Here is a 20,084-nt window from a genome sequence, read left to right as displayed (position 1 = left end):
TCAGAGCAGAGTAGCCGCGCTGTGGATGGCGAAGGCGGGGTAGCCCTCGTAGGTGTAGGTCAGGTCCTGGTTGAGCGTCTGCTTCAGGGCCATGGCGGCGGCGGTCAGAGGGTAGGCTGTGGCTGTGGGACGGGACGAGGCGTGAGTGGGAGGAGTTTAAACGGCAGCGATAAACTTCATGTTAGTCGAGGAACGGCTTTGAAGTAAAGCTGGAATATTCTCAGACTCAAACCAGATAATAAAAGTGACGACTTCTTTTTATGCAGCACTAACGTGAACCTCAGTCTGTGAGGATCAGTGTGAGGTTATGGAAAAACGACACAGGACGTTCCACATTATTAAGCAGATCATCATTGAGGTTCAGAGTGAGGTTCAGAGTGAGGTTGAGGTTCAGAGTGAGGTTCAGTGTGAGGTTGAGGTTCAGAGTGAGGTTCAGTGTGAGGTTGAGGTTCAGAGTGAGGTTCAGTGTGAGGTTGAGGTTCAGAGAAAGGTTCAGAGTGAGGTTCAGAGTGAGGTTCAGTGTGAGGTTCAGAGTGAGGTTGAGGTTCAGAGAAAGGTTCAGAGTGAGGTTGAGGTTCAGAGTGAGGTTCAGTGTGAGGTTGAGGTTCAGAGAAAGGTTCAGAGTGAGGTTCAGAGTGAGGTTCAGTGTGAGGTTCAGAGTGAGGTTGAGGTTCAGAGAAAGGTTCAGTGTGAGGTTGAGGTTCAGAGTGAGGTTCAGTGTGAGGTTGAGGTTCAGAGAAAGGTTCAGAGTGAGGTTGAGGTTCAGAGTGAGGTTCAGTGTGAGGTTGAGGTTCAGAGAAAGGTTCAGAGTGAGGTTGAGGTTCAGAGTGAGGTTCAGTGTGAGGTTGAGGTTCAGAGAAAGGTTCAGAGTGAGGTTGAGGTTCAGAGTGAGGTTCAGTGTGAGGTTGAGGTTCAGAGAAAGGTTCAGAGTGAGGTTGAGGTTCAGAGTGAGGTTCAGTGTGAGGTTGAGGTTCAGTGTGAGGTTCGGTGTGAGGTTCAGTGTGAGGTTGAGGTTCAGTGTGAGGTTCAGTGTGAGGTTGAGGTTCAGAGTGAGGAGGTGGGAGGAGTTAGTGAATACGGACCTCACTCACCTGTGTAGGCCAGGGCCGTGGGGCTGATGGTCCCGGACACGGGCCCCGGTGAGGCCCCCGGGACGTCCCCCGAGGCCTCGCTCAGGCCCAGGCTGCCCAGGGCGTGTTCGGCCGCGTGAACCTTCGCCTCGTCCACAGACGCACACAGCTTCGACGGGGTCAGCGGGTGACTGGGGAGGGAGGGAGAGAGCTCAGCCCTGGAGAGTCTGACCCAACCTCCCCCTGAAGAGTCTGACACAAACCTCCCTCTGACCCAAACCTCCCCCTGAAGAGTCTGACCCAACCCTCCCTCTGACCCAAACCTCCCTCTGAAGAGTCTGACCCAAACCTCCCTCTGACCCAACCCTCCCCCTGAAGAGTCTGACCCAACCCTCCCTCTGAAGAGTCTGACCCAACCCTCCCCCCTCCTCCAGACTCACGTGTTGGGGAACTGCGAGGCCAGGGCCGGGACAGAGACTTTATAAAGGAACAGCTGCCTCTGGTCTGGACTCAGCGCTGAGTGCAGCTGATAAACCGGAGAACCCCAACCGTTCTTCTGACACAGCTCCTCCAGAACCTGAAGCACAAGCAGGAGGTCGGCTCAGAGAAGAACCAGGAGACTCGAGTGCATGTAGACCTGTTCCTCAAACCCAGGCTCATCCTGGACTAACCTGGGGGCGTGGTCTCACCTGGGGTGTGGTGTGGGCGTGGTCTCACCTGGGGTGTGGTGTGGGCGGGGTCTCACCTGGGGTGTGGGCGTGGTCTGACCGGGGGAGTGGGCGTGGTCTCACCTGGGGTGTGGGCGTGGTCTCACCTGGGGTGTGGGCGTGGTCTCACCGGGGGTGTGGGCGTGGTCTCACCTGGGGTGTGGTCTCACCTGGGTGTGGGCGTGGTCTGACCTGGGGTGTGGGCGTGGTCTCACCTGCGGTGTGGGCGTGGTCTCACCTGGGGTGTGGGCGTGGTCTCACCTGGGGTGTGGGCGTGGTCTCACCTGGGGTGTGGTGTGGGCGTGGTCTCACCTGCGGTGTGGGCGTGGTCTCACCTGGGGTGTGGGCGTGGTCTCACCTGGGGTGTGGGCGTGGTCTCACCTGGGGCGGGCTCTTGCTGGTCTTCAGCGGCGTGAGCTCCATCCCGGGGAGGAGGTCGTACAGTTTCTCCGGGCTCGGCTTGGCATCCATCTTGTAGGCGGGGTTGGCTCGGGCCGCGACTCCGCCCCCTGCGAGGTAAGCCCCGCCCCCCGTGATGTAAGCCCCACCCCTGGGCAGCCCGCGCACGCCGGCGGCCCCTACAGGCAGACTCATGTAAACCTCTACCAAAGACATACATCACAATCACAGCCAATCAGAACTCGCTCCGTGATTCCTTTTGATTATGAAACAAAACAGGAAACAAAACAGGAAACAGGAAACAAAACAGGAAACTAAACAGGAAACAGGAAACAAAACAGGAAACTAAACAGGAAACTAAACAGGAAACAGGAAACAAAACAGGAAACAGGAAACTAAACAGGAAACAAAACAGGAAACAGGAAACAAAACAGAAAACTAAACAGGAAACAAAACAGGAAACAAAACAGGAAACAAAACAGGAAACAAAACAGGAAACAGGAAACAAAACAGGAAACAAAACAGGAAACAGGAAACAAAACAGGAAACAGGAAACAAAACAGGAAACAGGAAACAAAACAGGAAACAGGAAACAAAACAGGAAACAGGAAACAAAACAGGAAACAAAACAGGAAACAGGAAACAAAACAGGAAACAGGAAACAAAACAGGAAACAAAACAGGAAACAGGAAACAAAACAGGAAACAAAACAGGAAACAAAACAGGAAACTAAACAGGAAAACAGGAAACAAAACAGGAAACAAAACAGGAAACTAAACAGGAAAACAGGAAACAAAACAGGAAACTAAACAGGAAACTAAACAGGAAACTAAACAGGAAACAGGAAACAAGACAGGAAACTAAACAGGAAACAAAACAGGAAACTAAACAGGAAACAAAACAGGAAACAGGAAACAAAATAGGAAACAAAACAGGAAACAAAACAGGAAACTAAACAGGAAACTAAACAGGAAACAGGAAACAGAACAGGAAACAGGAAACAAAACAGGAAACTAAACAGGAAACAAAACAGGAAACAAAACAGGAAACAAAACAGGAAACAAAACAGGAAACAGGAAAAAAAACAGGAAACTCAACAGGAAACTAAACAGGAAACAAAACAGGAAACAGGAAACAAAACAGGAAACAAGAAACTAAACAAGAAACAAAACAGGAAACAAAACAGGAAACAAAACAGGAAACAAAACAGGAAACTAAGGCTCCATCAGCGACGGCCGAGAGCCCGGACTGTAACAGGAGCCTCAGATGGTTTGGTTTGGTTTCAGACGTTTGGACCAGTGTCATTTCTAAGTCATGTTTCTGTGACTGAAAATAAAGTAAAAGTCATTAATGAGACTAAAAGTAAAAGAAGGGGCTAAAAACACGTGACTAATGTGAACACCTTATTAAAGTAAACGTAGCTTCATTCTCTCGTTTTAACTGCAGAGTTCATTTATTTATTAAGTGTGAACATGTGAGGTTCTGACTGGTTTGGACTTTTCTTGCGGCGGTCGTTGATGGAGCCGAGTTTCCACAGAATCTGATTCATGGATTTTATTCAAACATTTCAGATTGATAAGACACGAGGTTACGGCGAGACGCTGCTGTTTCCAAACTGCCGCCATGTTAGAGCTACTTCCTGGATTGACGTCAGAGAATAAACATCGTAAACAGAGAGTTTTAGATCAATCATTTCCATGTTTCCACTGCAGCGTCTCGCCGTGGCCACATTTCAGATTCGTTTATTCAAACACACATTTCAGATTGGTGATTGCAGCCTTAGACTCACCTCGCACTGACGGCGCCCGCACCAGGCCCCGCCCAGAGACCGGGGCTTTGGGGAGGCGGAGCTGAGCGGGGATGGCGTAGGCCTGAGGCGCGTAGAACACGGGCGCGCCCAGGTACGCCATGGACGGGTCGTACACCTGCGGAGAGCGGGTTATTCACATATATCTGAGCTATAGTACCTGTGTAAGAGAGTAGGGGGAGCTGTAGCACCTGTGTAAGAGAGTAGGGGGAGCTGTTGTACCTGTTTAAGAGAGTAGGGGGAGCTGCAGTACTTGTTTAAGAGTGTAGGGGGAGCTGCAGTACTTGTTTAAGAGTGTAGGGGGAGCTGCAGTATCTGTGTAAGAGAGTAGGGGGAGCTGTAGTACCTGTTTAAGAGAGTAGGGGGAGCTGCAGTACTTGTTTAAGAGTGTAGGGGGAGCTGCAGTACCTGTTTAAGAGTGTAGGGGGAGCTGCAGTACCTGTTTAAGAGAGTAGGGGGAGCTGTAGTACCTGTTTAAGAGAGTAGGGGGAGCTGTAGTACCTGTGTAAGAGAGTAAGGGGAGCTGTAGTACCTGTTTAAGAGAGTAGGGGGAGCTGTAGCACCTGTTTAAGAGAGTAGGGGGAGCTGTAGTACCTGTTTAAGAGAGTAGGGGGAGCTGTAGTACCTGTGTAAGAGAGTAGGGGGAGCTGCAGTACTTGTTTAAGAGTGTAGGGGGAGCTGCAGTACTTGTTTAAGAGTGTAGGGGGAGCTGCAGTACTTGTTTAAGAGTGTAGGGGGAGCTGTAGGACCTGTTTAAGAGAGTAGGGGGAGCTGCAGTACCTGTTTAAGAGAGTAGGGGGAGCTGTATTACCTGTTTAAGAGAGTAGGGGGAGCTGCAGTACCTGTTTAAGAGAGTAGGGGGAGCTGCAGTACCTGTTTAAGAGAGTAGGGGGAGCTGTATTACCTGTGTAAGAGAGTAGGGGGAGCTGCAGTACCTGTTTAAGAGAGTAGGGGGAGCTGTATTACCTGTGTAAGAGAGTAGGGGGAGCTGTAGTACCTGTTTAAGAGAGTAGGGGGAGCTGTAGTACCTGTTTAAGAGAGTAGGGGGAGCTGTATTACCTGTGTAAGAGAGTAGGGGGAGCTGCAGTACCTGTTTAAGAGAGTAGGGGGAGCTGCAGTACCTGTTTAAGAGAGTAGGGGGAGCTGTACTACCTGTTTAAGAGAGTAGGGGGAGCTGCAGTACCTGTTTAAGAGAGTAGGGGGAGCTGTAGTACCTGTTTAAGAGAGTAGGGGGAGCTGCAGTACCTGTTTAAGAGAGTAGGGGGAGCTGTAGTACCTGTGTAAGAGAGTAGGGGGAGCTGCAGTACCTGTGTAAGAGAGTAGGGGGAGCTGTAGTACCTGTTTAAGAGAGTAGGGGAGCTGTAGTACCTGTTTAAGAGAGTAGGGGGAGCTGTAGTACCTGTTTAAGAGAGTAGGGGGAGCTGCAGTACCTGTTTAAGAGAGTAGGGGGAGCTGTAGTACCTGTTTAAGAGAGTAGGGGGAGCTGCAGTACCTGTTTAAGAGAGTAGGGGGAGCTGTAGTACCTGTGTAAGAGAGTAGGGGGAGCTGCAGTACCTGTGTAAGAGAGTAGGGGGAGCTGTAGTACCTGTTTAAGAGTAGGGGGAGCTGTAGTACCTGTTTAAGAGAGTAGGGGGAGCTGTAGTACCTGTTTAAGAGAGTAGGGGGAGCTGCAGTACCTGTTTAAGAGAGTAGGGGGAGCTGTAGTACCTGTTTAAGAGAGTAGGGGGAGCTGTAGTGCCTGTTTAAGAGAGTAGGGGGAGCTGTAGTACCTGATTAAGAAAGTAGGGGGAGCTGTAGTACCTGATTAAGAGAGTAGGGGGAGCTGTAGGACCTGTTTAAGAGAGTAGGGGGAGCTGTAGTACCTGTTTAAGAGAGTAGGGGGAGCTGTAGTGCCTGTTTAAGAGAGTAGGGGGAGCTGTAGTACCTGATTAAGAAAGTAGGGGGAGCTGTAGTACCTGATTAAGAGAGTAGGGGGAGCTGTAGGACCTGTTTAAGAGAGTAGGGGGAGCTGTAGTATCTGTTTAAGAGAGTAGGGGGAGCTGTAGTATCTGTTTAAGACTGTAGGGGGAGCTGTAGTACCTGTTTAAGACTGTAGGGGGAGCTGTAGTACCTGTTTAAGAGTGTAGGGGGAGCTGCAGTACCTGTTTAAGAGAGTAGGGGGAGCGGTAGTACCTGTTTAAGAGTGTAGGGGAGCTGCAGTACCTGTGTAAGAGAGTAGGGGGAGCTGTAGTACCTGTTTAAGAGTGTAGGGGAGCTGCAGTACCTGTTTAAGAGAGTAGGGGGAGCTGTAGGACCTGTTTAAGAGAGTAGGGGGAGCTGTAGTACCTTTTTAAGACAGTAGGGGGAGCTGAAGTACCTGTTTAAGAGAGTAGGGGGAGCTGTAGTACCTTTTTAAGACAGTAGGGGGAGCTGTAGTACCTGTTTAAGAGAGTAGGGGGAGCTGCAGTACCTGTTTAAGAGAGTAGGGGAAGCTGTAGTACCTGTTTAAGAGTGTAGGGGGAGCTGTAGTACCTGTTTAAGAGAGTAGGGGGAGCTGCAGTACCTGTTTAAGAAAGTAGGGGGAGCTGTAGTACCTGTTTAAGAGTGTAGGGGGAGCTGTTGTACCTGTGTAAGAGAGTAGGGGGAGCTGTAGTACCTGATTAAGAGAGTAGGGGGAGCTGCAGTACCTGTTTAAGAGAGTAGGGGGAGCTGTATTACCTGTTTCAGAGTGTAGGGGAGCTGCAGTACCTGTGTAAGAGAGTAGGGGGAGCTGCAGTACCTGTTTAAGAGAGTAGGGGGAGCTGTAGTACCTGTTTAAGAGAGTAGGGGGAGCTGTAGTACCTGTTTAAGAGAGTAGGGGGAGCTGTAGTATCTGTTTAAGAGAGTAGGGGGAGCTGTAGTACCTGTTTAAGAGTGTAGGGGGAGCTGTAGTACCTGTTTAAGAGAGTAGGGGGAGCTGTAGTACCTGTTTAAGAGAGTAGGGGGAGCTGTATTACCTGTTTCAGAGTGTAGGGGAGCTGCAGTACCTGTCCCAGGGCGTAGGGGGCGTAGTCCTGCTGTAGGGCGGTTCCTCTGCCGCCGGTGCCTCTGGTGTATCGGACGTAACTGTCTTTATCCACAGGTTTGGCCAAAGTCACTTCGATCGGAGAACCATCGATCACCTGCGATCAGACACTTCATATGTAGTCGAAGTAGTAGTAGTAGTAGTAGTAGCAGTAGTAGTAGTAGTAGTAGTAGTAGTAGTAGTAGAAGTACCTTCCCGTTGAGTTGGCTCATGGCGCTGACGGCGTCGTCTCTTTGAGTGAAATGAACAAAGGCGTAGTCTCTGATCTTCTTCACTCGCTCCACAGCTCCTGGACAGTGAACAGGTGATCACAGGTCTGCCCCCTGGTGGCCGGCGTGTGGAGCAGCATCACAGGTCTGCCCCCTGGTGGCCGCCGTGTGGAGCAGCATCACAGGTCTGCCCCCTGGTGGCCGCCGTGTGCTCCTGCCGGGTTCGTACCTGGTCTGACGGCGTTGAACTCCCTCTGGATCGTCTCCTCCGTCGTCTGCAGCATCAGGTTCCTCACGTACAGGATCTTCACGGTTGCCATGGTTTCCTCGTCCACCTCCACCTCAGGCTCCGCCCAGTCCACGGCGATGGCGTGGCCCCACAGCTGGATCCGCCCTGCGACAGAGCGTAGTATTTGCAGTAGTAGTAGTAGTAGTTGCAGTACCTGGCAGTAGTTTCCTCCTCGCCATGGCGGCCGCTCGGTGGTTGTCGTACTGTAGTAGTATTTGCAGTAGTAGTAGTAGTAGTATTTGCAGTACCTGGCAGTAGCTTCCTCCTCGCCATGGCGGCCGCTCGGTGGTTGTCGTACTGTAGTAGTATTTGCAGTAGTAGTAGTAGTTGTTGCAGTACCTGGCAGTAGTTTCCTCCTCGCCATGGCGGCCGCTCGGTGGTTGTCGTACTGTAGTAGTATTTGCAGTAGTAGTAGTAGTTGTTGCAGTACCTGGCAGTAGTTTCCTCCTCGCCATGGCGGCCGCTCGGTGGTTGTCGTACTGTAGTAGTATTTGCAGTAGTAGTATTAGTCGCAGTACCTGGCAGTAGTTTCCTCCTCGCCATGGCGGCCGCTCGGTGGTTGTCGTACTGTAGTAGTATTTGCAGTAGTAGTATTTGCAGTACCTGGCAGTAGCTTCCTTCTCGCCATGGCGGCCGCTCGGTGGTTGTCGTACTGTAGTAGTATTTGCAGTAGTAGTATTTGCAGTACCTGGCAGTAGTTTCCTCCTCGCCATGGCGGCCGCTCGGTGGTTGTCGTACTGTAGTAGTATTTGCAGTAGTAGTAGTAGTTGCAGTACCTGGCAGTAGCTTCCTCCGCGCCATGGCGGCCGCTCGGTGGTTGTCGTACTGTAGTAGTATTTGCAGTAGTAGTAGTATTTGCAGTACCTGGCAGTAGCTTCCTCCTCGCCATGGCGGCCGCTCGGTGGTTGTCGTACTGTAGTAGTATTTGCAGTAGTAGTATTTGCAGTACCTGGCAGTAGTTTCCTCCTCGCCATGGCGGCCGCTCGGTGGTTGTCGTACTGTAGTAGTATTTGCAGTAGTAGTAGTAGTTGCAGTACCTGGCAGTAGCTTCCTCCTCGCCATGGCGGCCGCTCGGTGGTTGTCGTACTGTAGTAGTATTTGCAGTAGTAGTAGTAGTAGTAGTTGCAGTACCTGGCAGTAGCTTCCTCCTCGCCATGGCGGCCGCTCGGTGGTTGTCGTACTGTTGTAGTATTTGCAGTAGTAGTAGTAGTAGTTGCAGTACCTGGCAGTAGCTTCCTCCTCGCCATGGCGGCCGCTCGGTGGTTGTCGTACTGTAGTAGTATTTGCAGTCGTAGTAGTAGTTGCAGTACCTGGCAGTAGCTTCCTCCTCGCCATGGCGGCCGCTCGGTGGTTGTCGTACTGTAGTAGTATTTGCAGTAGTAGTAGTAGTTGCAGTACCTGGCAGTAGTTTCCTCCTCGCCATGGCGGCCGCTCGGTGGTTGTCGTACTGTAGTAGTATTTGCAGTAGTAGTAGTAGTATTTGCAGTACCTGGCAGTAGCTTCCTCCTCGCCATGGCGGCCGCTCGGTGGTTGTCGTACTGTAGTAGTATTTGCAGTAGTAGTAGTATTTGCAGTACCTGGCAGTAGCTTCCTCCTCGCCATGGCGGCCGCTCGGTGGTTGTCGTACTGTAGTAGTATTTGCAGTAGTAGTAGTATTTGCAGTAGTAGTAGTATTTGCAGTACCTGGCAGTAGCTTCCTCCTTGCCATGGCGGCCGCTCGGTGGTTGTCGTACTGTAGTAGTATTTGCAGTAGTAGTAGTATTTGCAGTAGTAGTAGTATTTGCAGTACCTGGCAGTAGCTTCCTCATCGCCATGGCGGCCGCTCGGTGGTTGTCGTACTGTAGTAGTATTTGCAGTAGTAGTAGTAATAGTAGTATTTGCAGTACCTGGCAGTAGCTTCCTCCTCGCCATGGCGGCCGCTCGGTGGTTGTCGTACTGTAGTAGTATTTGCAGTAGTAGTAGTATTTGCAGTACCTGGCAGTAGTTTCCTCCTCGCCATGGCGGCCGCTCGGTGGTTGTCGTACTGTAGTAGTATTTGCAGTAGTAGTAGTAGTAGTAGTACCTGGCAGTAGTTTCCTCCTCGCCATGGCGGCCGCTCGGTGGTTGTCGTACTGTAGTAGTATTTGCAGTAGTAGTAGTAGTAGTACCTGGCAGTAGCTTCCTCCTCGCCATGGCGGCCGCTCGGTGGTTGTCGTACTCCACGAAGGCGAAGCCGCGGTTCTTGTTTTTGTCGGCGGCGCTCGGGTAAACGATGACATCACTGACGCCCTCCGTGACCTTCCTCATCTCCGTCAGAATCTCCTCCCTCTTTTTACACTTCGGGATCCCGCCCACAAAGAGGCGGCAGTTATCCACGCTGGCACAGACGCCGAGGAGCCGCCCGGGCCTGAGGGAGGAGTCACGTTATTATAAAGCACTTTACAACAACTGCTAAAGCCACGCCCGGGCCTGTGGGAGGAGTCACTTTAGTATAAAGCACTTTACAACAACCGCTAAAGCCACGCCCAGGCCTGAGGGAGGAGTCACGTTATTATAAAGCACTTTATATCAACCGCTAAAGCCACGCCCGGGCCTGAGGGAGGAGTCACGTTATTATAAAGCACTTTATAACAACCGCTAAAGCCACGCCCGGGCCTGAGGGAGGAGTCACGTTATTATAAAGCACTTTACAACAACCACTAAAGCCACACCCGGGCCTGTGGGAGGAGTCACGTTATTATAAAGCACTTTATAACAACCGCTAAAGCCACGCCCAGGCCTGTGGGAGGAGTCACGTTATTATAAAGCACTTTATAACAACCGCTAAAGCCACGCCCGGGCCTGAGGGAGGAGTCACTTTATTATAAAGCACTTTATAACAACCGCTAAAGCCACGCCCAGGCCTGTGGGAGGAGTCACTTTATTATAAAGCACTTTATAACAACCACTAAAGCCACGCCCGGGCCTGAGGGAGGAGTCACATTATTATAAAGCACTTTATAACAACCGCTAAAGCCACGCCCGGGCCTGAGGGAGGAGTCACGTTATTATAAAGCACTTTACAACAACCGCTAAAGCCACGCCCAGGCCTGTGGGAGGAGTCACTTTATTATAAAGCACTTTACAACAACCACTAAAGCCACGCCCGGGCCTGAGGGAGGAGTCACTTTATTATAAAGCACTTTATAACAACCACTAAAGCCACGCCCGGGCCTGAGGGAGGAGTCACATTAAAGCACTTTATAACGACCGCTAAAGCCACGCCCGGGCCTGAGGGAGGAGTCACGTTATTATAAAGCACTTTACAACAACCACTAAAGCCACGCCCGGGCCTGAGGGAGGAGTCACTTTATTATAAAGCACTTTATAACAACCACTAAAGCCACGCCCGGGCCTGAGGGAGGAGTCACTTTATTATAAAGCACTTTACAACAACCGCTAAAGCCACGCCCGGGCCTGTGGGAGGAGTCACATTATTATAAAGCACTTTACAACAACCGCTAAAGCCACGCCCGGGCCTGTGGGAGGAGTCACATTATTATAAAGCACTTTACAACAACCACTAAAGCCACGCCCAGGCCTGAGGGAGGAGTCACTTTATTATAAAGCACTTTATAACAGCCACTAAAGCCACGCCCGGGCCTGAGGGAGGAGTCATTTTATTATAAAGCACTTTATAACAACCGCTAAAGCCACGCCCGGGCCTGTGGGAGGAGTCATTTTATTATAAAGCACTTTATAACAACCACTAAAGCCACGCCCAGGCCTGAGGGAGGAGTCATTTTATTATAAAGCACTTTATAACAACCGCTAAAGCCACGCCCGGGCCTGTGGGAGGAGTCACTTTATTATAAAGCACTTTATAACAACCGCTAAAGCCACGCCCGGGCCTGTGGGAGGAGTCATTTTATTATAAAGCACTTTATAACAACCGCTAAAGCCACGCCCGGGCCTGAGGGAGGAGTCATTTTATTATAAAGCACTTTATAACAACCGCTAAAGCCACGCCCGGGCCTGAGGGAGGAGTCACGTTTTTATAAAGCACTTTATAACAACCGCTAAAGCCACGCCCGGGCCTGAGGGAGGAGTCACGTTATTATAAAGCACTTTATAACAACCACTAAAGCCACGCCCAGGCCTGTGGGAGGAGTCACGTTATTATAAAGCACTTTATAACAACCGCTGAAGCCACGCCCGGGCCTGTGGGAGGAGTCACATTAAAGCACTTTACAACAACCACTAAAGCCACGCTCAGGCCTGAGGGAGGAGTCACGTTTTTATAAAGCACTTTATAACAACCACTAAAGCCACGCCCAGGCCTGTGGGAGGAGTCACGTTATTATAAAGCACTTTATAACAACCGCTAAAGCCACGCCCGGGCCTGTGGGAGGAGTCACGTTATTATAAAGCACTTTATAACAACCACTAAAGCCACGCCCAGGCCTGTGGGAGGAGTCACGTTATTATAAAGCACTTTATAACAACCGCTAAAGCCACGCCCGGGCCTGTGGGAGGAGTCATTTTATTATAAAGCACTTTATAACAACCACTAAAGCCACGCCCAGGCCTGTGGGAGGAGTCACGTTATTATAAAGCACTTTATAACAACCGCTAAAGCCACGCCCGGGCCTGAGGGAGGAGTCACGTTATTATAAAGCACTTTACAACAACCGCTAAAGCCACGCCCGGGCCTGAGGGAGGAGTCACGTTATTATAAAGCACTTTACAACAACCGCTAAAGCCACGCCCAGGCCTGAGGGAGGAGTCACGTTATTATAAAGCACTTTATAACAACCGCTAAAGCCACGCCTGGGCCTGAGGGAGGAGTCACTTTATTATAAAGCACTTTATAACAACCGCTAAAGCCACGCCCGGGCCTGTGGGAGGAGTCATTTTATTATAAAGCACTTTATAACAACCGCTAAAGCCACGCCCGGGCCTGAGGGAGGAGTCACGTTATTATAAAGCACTTTATAACAACCGCTAAAGCCACTCCCGGGCCTGAGGGAGGAGTCACGTTATTATAAAGCACTTTACAACAACCGCTAAAGCCACGCCCGGGCCTGAGGGAGGAGTCACTTTATTATAAAGCACTTTATAACAACCGCTAAAGCCACGCCCGGGCCTGAGGGAGGAGTCACTTTATTATAAAGCACTTTATAACAACCGCTAAAGCCACGCCCGGGCCTGAGGGAGGAGTCACGTTATTATAAAGCACTTTACAACAACCACTAAAGCCACGCCCGGGCCTGAGGGAGGAGTCACTTTATTATAAAGCACTTTATAACAACCACTAAAGCCACGCCCGGGCCTGAGGGAGGAGTCACTTTATTATAAAGCACTTTATAACAACCACTAAAGCCACGCCCGGGCCTGTGGGAGGAGTCACTTTATTATAAAGCACTTTATAACAACCACTAAAGCCACGCCCGGGCCTGAGGGAGGAGTCACATTAAAGCACTTTACAACAACCACTAAAGCCACGCCCGGGCCTGAGGGAGGAGTCACGTTATTATAAAGCACTTTACAACAACCACTAAAGCCACGCCCGGGCCTGAGGGAGGAGTCACATTATTATAAAGCACTTTACAACAACCGCTAAAGCCACGCCCAGGCCTGAGGGAGGAGTCACTTTATTATAAAGCACTTTACAACAACCACTAAAGCCACGCCCAGGCCTGTGGGAGGAGTCACATTATTATAAAGCACTTTACAACAACCACTAAAGCCACGCCCGGGCCTGAGGGAGAGACGGGACTGAAGTACTGCAGTAGTAGTAGTAGTATTGCAGTAGTAGTAGTAGTATTGCAGTAGTAGTAGTAGTATTGCAGTAGTAGTAGTAGTATTGCAGTAGTAGTACTGCAGTTCTGCAGTATTCGTATCGTACCTGATCTCGTAGTTGTTGAGCTGCTTCATGGCGGCGCGAGCCTCGAGTCTCGAGGCGAAGGTGACGAAGGCGTAACCGCGGTTATTCCCGTTAAAGTCCATCATCATCCTCACCTCGAAGATCTGCCCGAACTGAAACACACACCACCTCGTAGAGTAGTAGTAGTACTGCAGTGACAGTACTAGCCGTGGTAGTAGTATAAGTAGTCATAGTAATAGTACTGCAGTATTTGTACCTTCTCGCACAGCGGCACCAGCTCGTCCTCGAACAGGTCCCGGGGCAGTTTCCCCACAAAGATCTCGGAGCCTCGTTCGGGGGGGGGTCCGTCCCAGTTGGGGGGCGGCCCGCCGTATCGCCGCTGCCCGTTCTCCTGTCAAATACTACAGTCAGTACTACAAATACTGCAGTACAAGTACCACAGACCCGCGGGGGAAAATCTGGGGAGAACAATGAAAAAAAAAAAAAAAAAAAGGAAACATTCTGGGAAAAATGACACAAAAAAAATTCAAAAGGGGAAAAAATTGGTAATAAAACAGTTTTTTTTTACTCTGAAAAGTACCTGCTTGTATGAGGGAGTACCTGTTTGAGGGAGTACCCGGTCCTCTGCGTCAGAGCCATAAGCCCCGCCTCCTGCTCCGCCCCCGTCAGCCCGTCTGCTTTCTGATTGGACTCCATTAGAAGTGATTGTTCCGTTTCAATCAGGGAAATTAACGGTGCTCACTGAGAAAAACACACAAAAGCATTCACTCCTTTAGTCTCAGCACATGTTTTGTAGGTCTTAGCTTTCAAATGAGGCGCGTTCCCTGAGCGTCAGTATCAGGAGCCTCCGTTTCCCAGAATGCCTCGGGGCGTGTGAATGATTGACCGCAGACCTTGACCGGCTGTGAGTCCAGCAGCACAACACTGATAAGTACAACAGAGTACTGCCAAAATACACCGACTACTGCGCCGAGTACTGCGGCGGGAGAAGTACAAATACTCACTTATGTTTAAAGGACGTCAGCACTAAAGCACGTTCTGATTGGTTAGTGCTCGATCGTCTGCTGTGAGTTTGTTTAGATCTATGAGTCGGTTTGTCTAAAAATACAAATAATCCTGATCCTTAAGGTTTAACCCCTTAACTCCCGCCTGAACCGAGCACGTTTTCTCCAGTTTGGCTTTACCCCAATCCAAAAGATGATTGGGAAAAAAGCACCAAAAATGTGACAAAATGTGACAAAAATGTGACAAAAACTCAACAAAAACTCAACAAAAACTCAACAAAAAAGTGACAAAAATGTGACAAAAATTCAACAAAAATGTGACAAAAATGTGACAAAAATTCAACAAAAATGTGACAAAAATGTGACAAAAATTCAACAAAAATGTGACAAAAATTCAACAAAAATGTGACAAAAATGTGACAAAAATGTGACAAAAATGTGACAAAAAAGTGACAAAAATGTGACAAAAATTCAACAAAAATGTGACAAAAATGTGACAAAAATTCAACAAAAATGTGACAAAAAAGTGACAAAAATGTGACAAAAATGTGACAAAAATGTGACAAAAATGTGACAAAAACTCAACAAAAAAGTGACAAAAATGTGACAAAAATTCAACAAAAATGTGACAAAAATGTGACAAAAATTCAACAAAAATGTGACAAAAATGTGACAAAAATTCAACAAAAATGTGACAAAAATTCAACAAAAATGTGACAAAAATGTGACAAAAATGTGACAAAAATTCAACAAAAAAGTGACAAAAACTCAACAAAAATGTGACAAAAATTCAACAAAAAAGTGACAAAAACTCAACAAAAAAGTGACAAAAATGTGACAAAAATTCAACAAAAATGTGACAAAAATGTGACAAAAATTCAACAAAAATGTGACAAAAATGTGACAAAAATTCAACAAAAATGTGACAAAAATTCAACAAAAAAGTGACAAAAACTCAACAAAAATGTGACAAAAACTCAACAAAAATGTGACAAAAACTCAACAAAAATGTGACAAAAACTCAACAAAAATGTGACAAAAACTCAACAAAAATGTGACAAAAACTCAACAAAAATGTGACAAAAACTCAACAAAAATGTGACAAAAATTCAACAAAAAAGTGACAAAAACTCAACAAAAAAGTGACAAAAATGTGACAAAAATTCAACAAAAATGTGACAAAAATGTGACAAAAATTCAACAAAAATGTGACAAAAATGTGACAAAAATTCAACAAAAATGTGACAAAAATTCAACAAAAATGTGACAAAAATGTGACAAAAAAGTGACAAAAATTCAACAAAAATGTGACAAAAATTCAACAAAAATGTGACAAAAACTCAACAAAAATGTGACAAAAACTCAACAAAAATGTGACAAAAACTCAACAAAAATGTGACAAAAACTCAACAACAAAAAAAAGAAAATGAAAAAAATATAAAAGGTGACACAGCAACAACGTGAGGAAAAAGGTCAGTTTTGTGGGTCTTAGCTTTCAAATGAGGTGTTACACAGGCCTGTATAATGGCCAGAGGACAGAATGCAAGTGGTAAGAGGTTAATAAACTGTGACCTCTGACCTTTAACCCAGAGCATCGTCTCCAATTCAGCTTTACCCAAAACTAAAAACGTATTTCAGAAAAAGCATCAAAACAGCCACAAAAACAAGAAGAAAACGCTGAAAATAAAACAGGAAAAAGATCAGTTCAGAGTTCTGTAGGTCTTAGCTTTCAAATGAGGCTTTTAGATTTGGGTAAAGCTGAACTAAACCAACAACAACACATGAGCCTCACAGGGAGAAACTAAAAACAGATGAAGACGAGGAGACGAGATCAGAGCTTCTTCTCCATCGTCCTCCAGGTTCCACATGATCTTCTTCAGATCTGCAGCTCCAGGAGAAGCTGTGGAGGGTTCGGTTTTCAGACGTGTGAAGTTTGGGTTTTATTCAACATCGAACATCTGCCAGAACATCTGAGCTCAGTCATGCCTTTAAAGGAACCTCCAGACGGAGACCTTCACCTCTGACCTCACCCCGTTTGGAGCCAAAGGACCTGGATCCAAACATCTGGATCCAAACATCTGGATCCAAACATCTGGATCCAAACATCTGGCCAAGCTGGTCTAAACTAGGTCTAAACTAGGTCTAAACAGGGACTAAACTAGGTCTAAACAGGGTCTAAACTAGGTCTAAACTAGGTCTAAACAGGGACTAAACTAGGTCTAAACAGGGACTAAACTAGGTCTAAACAGGGACTAAACTAGGTCTAAACAGGGACTAAACTAGGTCTAAACAGGGACTAAACTAGGTCTAAACAGGGACTAAACTAGGTCTAAACAGGGTCTAAACTAGGTCTAAACAGGGACTAAACTAGGTCTAAACAGGGACTAAACTAGGTCTAAACAGGGACTAAACTAGGTCTAAACTAGGTCTAAACAGGGTCTAAACTAGGTCTAAACAGGGTCTAAACAGGGACTAAACTAGGTCTAAACAGGGACTAAACTAGGTCTAAACAGGGACTAAACTAGGTCTAAACAGGGACTAAACTAGGTCTAAACAGGGACTAAACTAGGTCTAAACAGGGACTAAACTAGGTCTAAACAGGGACTAAACTAGGTCTAAACAGGGACTAAACTAGGTCTAAACAGGGACTAAACTAGGTCTAAACAGGGACTAAACTAGGTCTAAACAGGGACTAAACTAGGTCTAAACAGGGACTAAACTAGGTCTAAACTAGGTCTAAACAGGGTCTAAACTAGGTCTAAACAGGGTCTAAACAGGGACTAAACTAGGTCTAAACAGGGACTAAACTAGGTCTAAACTAGGTCTAAACAGGGACTAAACGGGGACTAAACTAGGACTAAACTAGGTCTAAACTAGGTCTAAACAGGGACTAAACAGGGACTGAACTAGGTCTAAACAGGGACTAAACTAGGTCTAAACAGGGACTAAACTAGGTCTAAACTAGGTCTAAACAGGGACTAAACGGGGACTAAACTAGGACTAAACTAGGTCTAAACTAGGTCTAAACAGGGACTAAACAGGGACTGAACTAGGTCTAAACAGGGACTAAACTAGGTCTAAACAGGGACTAAACAGGGTCTAAACAGGGACTAAACAGGGTCTAAACAGGGACTAAACTAGGACTAAACAGGGACTAAACTAGGTCTAAACAGGGACTAAACTAGGTCTAAACTAGGTCTAAACAGGGACTAAACAGGGACTAAACTAGGTCTAAACAGGGACTAAACTAGGTCTAAACAGGGACTAAACTAGGTCTAAACAGGGACTAAACTAGGTCTAAACAGGGACTAAACTAGGTCTAAACAGGGACTAAACTAGGTCAACATCCAACATCTGCCAGAACATCTGAGCTCAGTCATGTCTTTAAAGGAACCTCCAGACGGAGACCTTCACCTCTGACCTCACCCCGTTTGGAGCCAAAGGACCTGGATCCAAACATCTGGATCCAAACATCTGGATCCAAACATCTGGATCCAAACATCTGGCCAAGCTGGTCTAAACTAGGTCTAAACTAGGTCTAAACAGGGACTAAACTAGGTCTAAACAGGGTCTAAACTAGGTCTAAACTAGGTCTAAACAGGGACTAAACTAGGTCTAAACAGGGACTAAACTAGGACTAAACAGGGACTAAACAGGGACTAAACTAGGACTAAACCAGGACTAAACTAGGTCTAAACTAGGTCTAAACAGGGACTAAACTAGGACTAAACTAGGTCTAAACTAGGTCTAAACAGGGACTAAACTAGGACTAAACTAGGTCTAAACTAGGTCTAAACAGGGTCTAAACAGGGACTAAACTAGGTCTAAACTAGGTCTAAACTAGGTCTAAACTAGGACTAAACCAGGACTAAACAGGGACTAAACAGGGACTAAACAGGGACTAAACAGGGACTAAACAGGGACTAAACTAGGTCTAAACTAGGTCTAAACAGGGACTAAACTAGGTCTAAACTAGGTCTAAACTAGGACTAAACTAGGTCTAAACAGGGACTAAACTAGGTCTAAACAGGGACTAAACTAGGTCTAAACAGGGACTAAACAGGGACTAAACTAGGTCTAAACAGGGACTAAACTAGGTCTAAACTAGGACTAAACAGGGTCTAAACAGGGACTAAACTAGGTCTAAACAGGGACTAAACTAGGTCTAAACAAGGTCTAAACTAGGTCTAAACTAGGTCTAAACAGGGTCTAAACTAGGTCTAAACTAGGTCTAAACTAGGTCTAAACAGGGACTAAACTAGGTCTAAACCAGGACTAAACTAGGTCTAAACAGGGACTAAACCAGGACTAAACAGGGACTAAAGTTAATTTTATGAATAGTTTCTCAAACAAGATATTCTCTTCAGTTTAAACATGAAAAATAAAATATAAACCCAGATTAAACCCGGTCTAAACCAGGACTAAACAGGGACTAAACTAGGTCTAAACAGGGTCTAAACAGGGACTAAACCAGGGCTAAACAGGGACTAAACAGGGACTAAACCAGGACAAAACAAGGTCTAAACCCGGTCTAAACCTGGTCTAAAGCCGGTCTAAACCCGGTCTAAACCCGGTCTAAAGCCGGTCTAAACAGGGTCTAAACCCGGTCTAAACCCGGTCTAAGGCCGGACTCACCAGAGCGATTGAAGGACCTGGTGCTGGATCAGTCTGGGCTCGATCTGAAGCAAAGTCCGACTCTGTTGGTTTTACGACGACTCACAGTTAATCATTTACTGCAGTATCTCCCAGAGAGTACTGCGAAAGTACACGAAAATATACTGCAGTATCTCCCAGAGAGTACTGCGAAAGTACACGAAAATATACTGCAGTATCTCCCAGAGAGTACTGCGAAAGTACACAAAAATATACTGCAGTATCTCTCAGAGAGTACTGCGAAAGTACACGAAAATATACTGCAGTATCTCCCAGAGAGTACTGCGAAAGTACACGAAAATATACTGCAGTATCTCCCAGAGAGTACTGCGAAAGTACACGAAAATATACTGCAGTATCTCTCAGAGAGTACTGCGAAAGTACACGAAAATATACTGCAGTATCTCCCAGAGAGTACTGCGAAAGTACACGAATATATACTGCAGTATCTCCCAGAGAGTACTGCGAAAGTACACGAAAATATACTGCAGTATCTCCCAGAGAGTACTGCGAAAGTACACGAAAATATACTGCAGTATCTCCCAGAGAGTACTGCGAAAGTACACGAATATATACTGCAGTATCTCCCAGAGAGTACTGCGAAAGTACACGAATATATACTGCAGTATCTCCCAGAGAGTACTGCGAAAGTACACGAAAATATACTGCAGTATCTCCCAGAGAGTACTGCGAAAGTACACGAAAATATACTGCAGTATCTCCCAGAGAGTACTGCGAAAGTACACGAAAATATACTGCAGTATCTCCCAGAGAGTACTGCGAAAGTACACGAAAATATACTGCAGTATCTCCCAGAGAGTACTGTGAAAGTACACGAATATATACTGCAGTATCTCCCAGAGAGTACTGCGAAAGTACACGAATATACTGCAGTAAGAGCCTGAGCTGAACCTTTGGAAAGGGTTAGCCGTTTGTGTTGATTTGATGATTTTCAACGACTTTTCAGGCCTTGATTCTGGATCAACGGTTTCATTCAGACGTTCATTTTCAAACATCCTTCCTCCCGGAGCACCCCCCCCACAGGGCACCACGAGGGC

The 20,084-nt window shown here is 47.2% G+C and overlaps 1 protein-coding gene across 1 annotated transcript; it reads right to left on the bottom strand.

The window, feature by feature from the left end:
• a1cf (apobec1 complementation factor) lies at positions 1-14,088 on the bottom strand (the record flags this gene model as incomplete). The annotated part of the gene is made up of 12 exons (XM_079577482.1): positions 13,970-14,088; positions 13,626-13,760; positions 13,391-13,521; positions 9,672-9,910; positions 7,465-7,629; positions 7,218-7,315; positions 6,989-7,123; positions 3,966-4,101; positions 2,159-2,379; positions 1,511-1,647; positions 1,092-1,261; positions 1-122 (listed from the first exon to the last, which is right to left on the bottom strand). The coding sequence occupies exons 1-12, from the start codon at positions 14,063-14,065 to the stop codon at positions 1-3; spliced, it is 1,785 nt and encodes a 594-aa protein (XP_079433608.1). The 5' UTR covers positions 14,066-14,088.
• Positions 14,089-20,084: the final 5,996 nt, after the last annotated feature.

Source organism: Gobius niger (assembly GCF_951799975.1).
Source record: "Gobius niger genome assembly, chromosome: 19".
NCBI classification, from domain to species: domain Eukaryota; kingdom Metazoa; phylum Chordata; class Actinopteri; order Gobiiformes; family Gobiidae; genus Gobius; species Gobius niger.
Note: the sequence above shows the minus strand (reverse complement) of the source record. Positions and strands in the feature narration are given on the sequence as shown.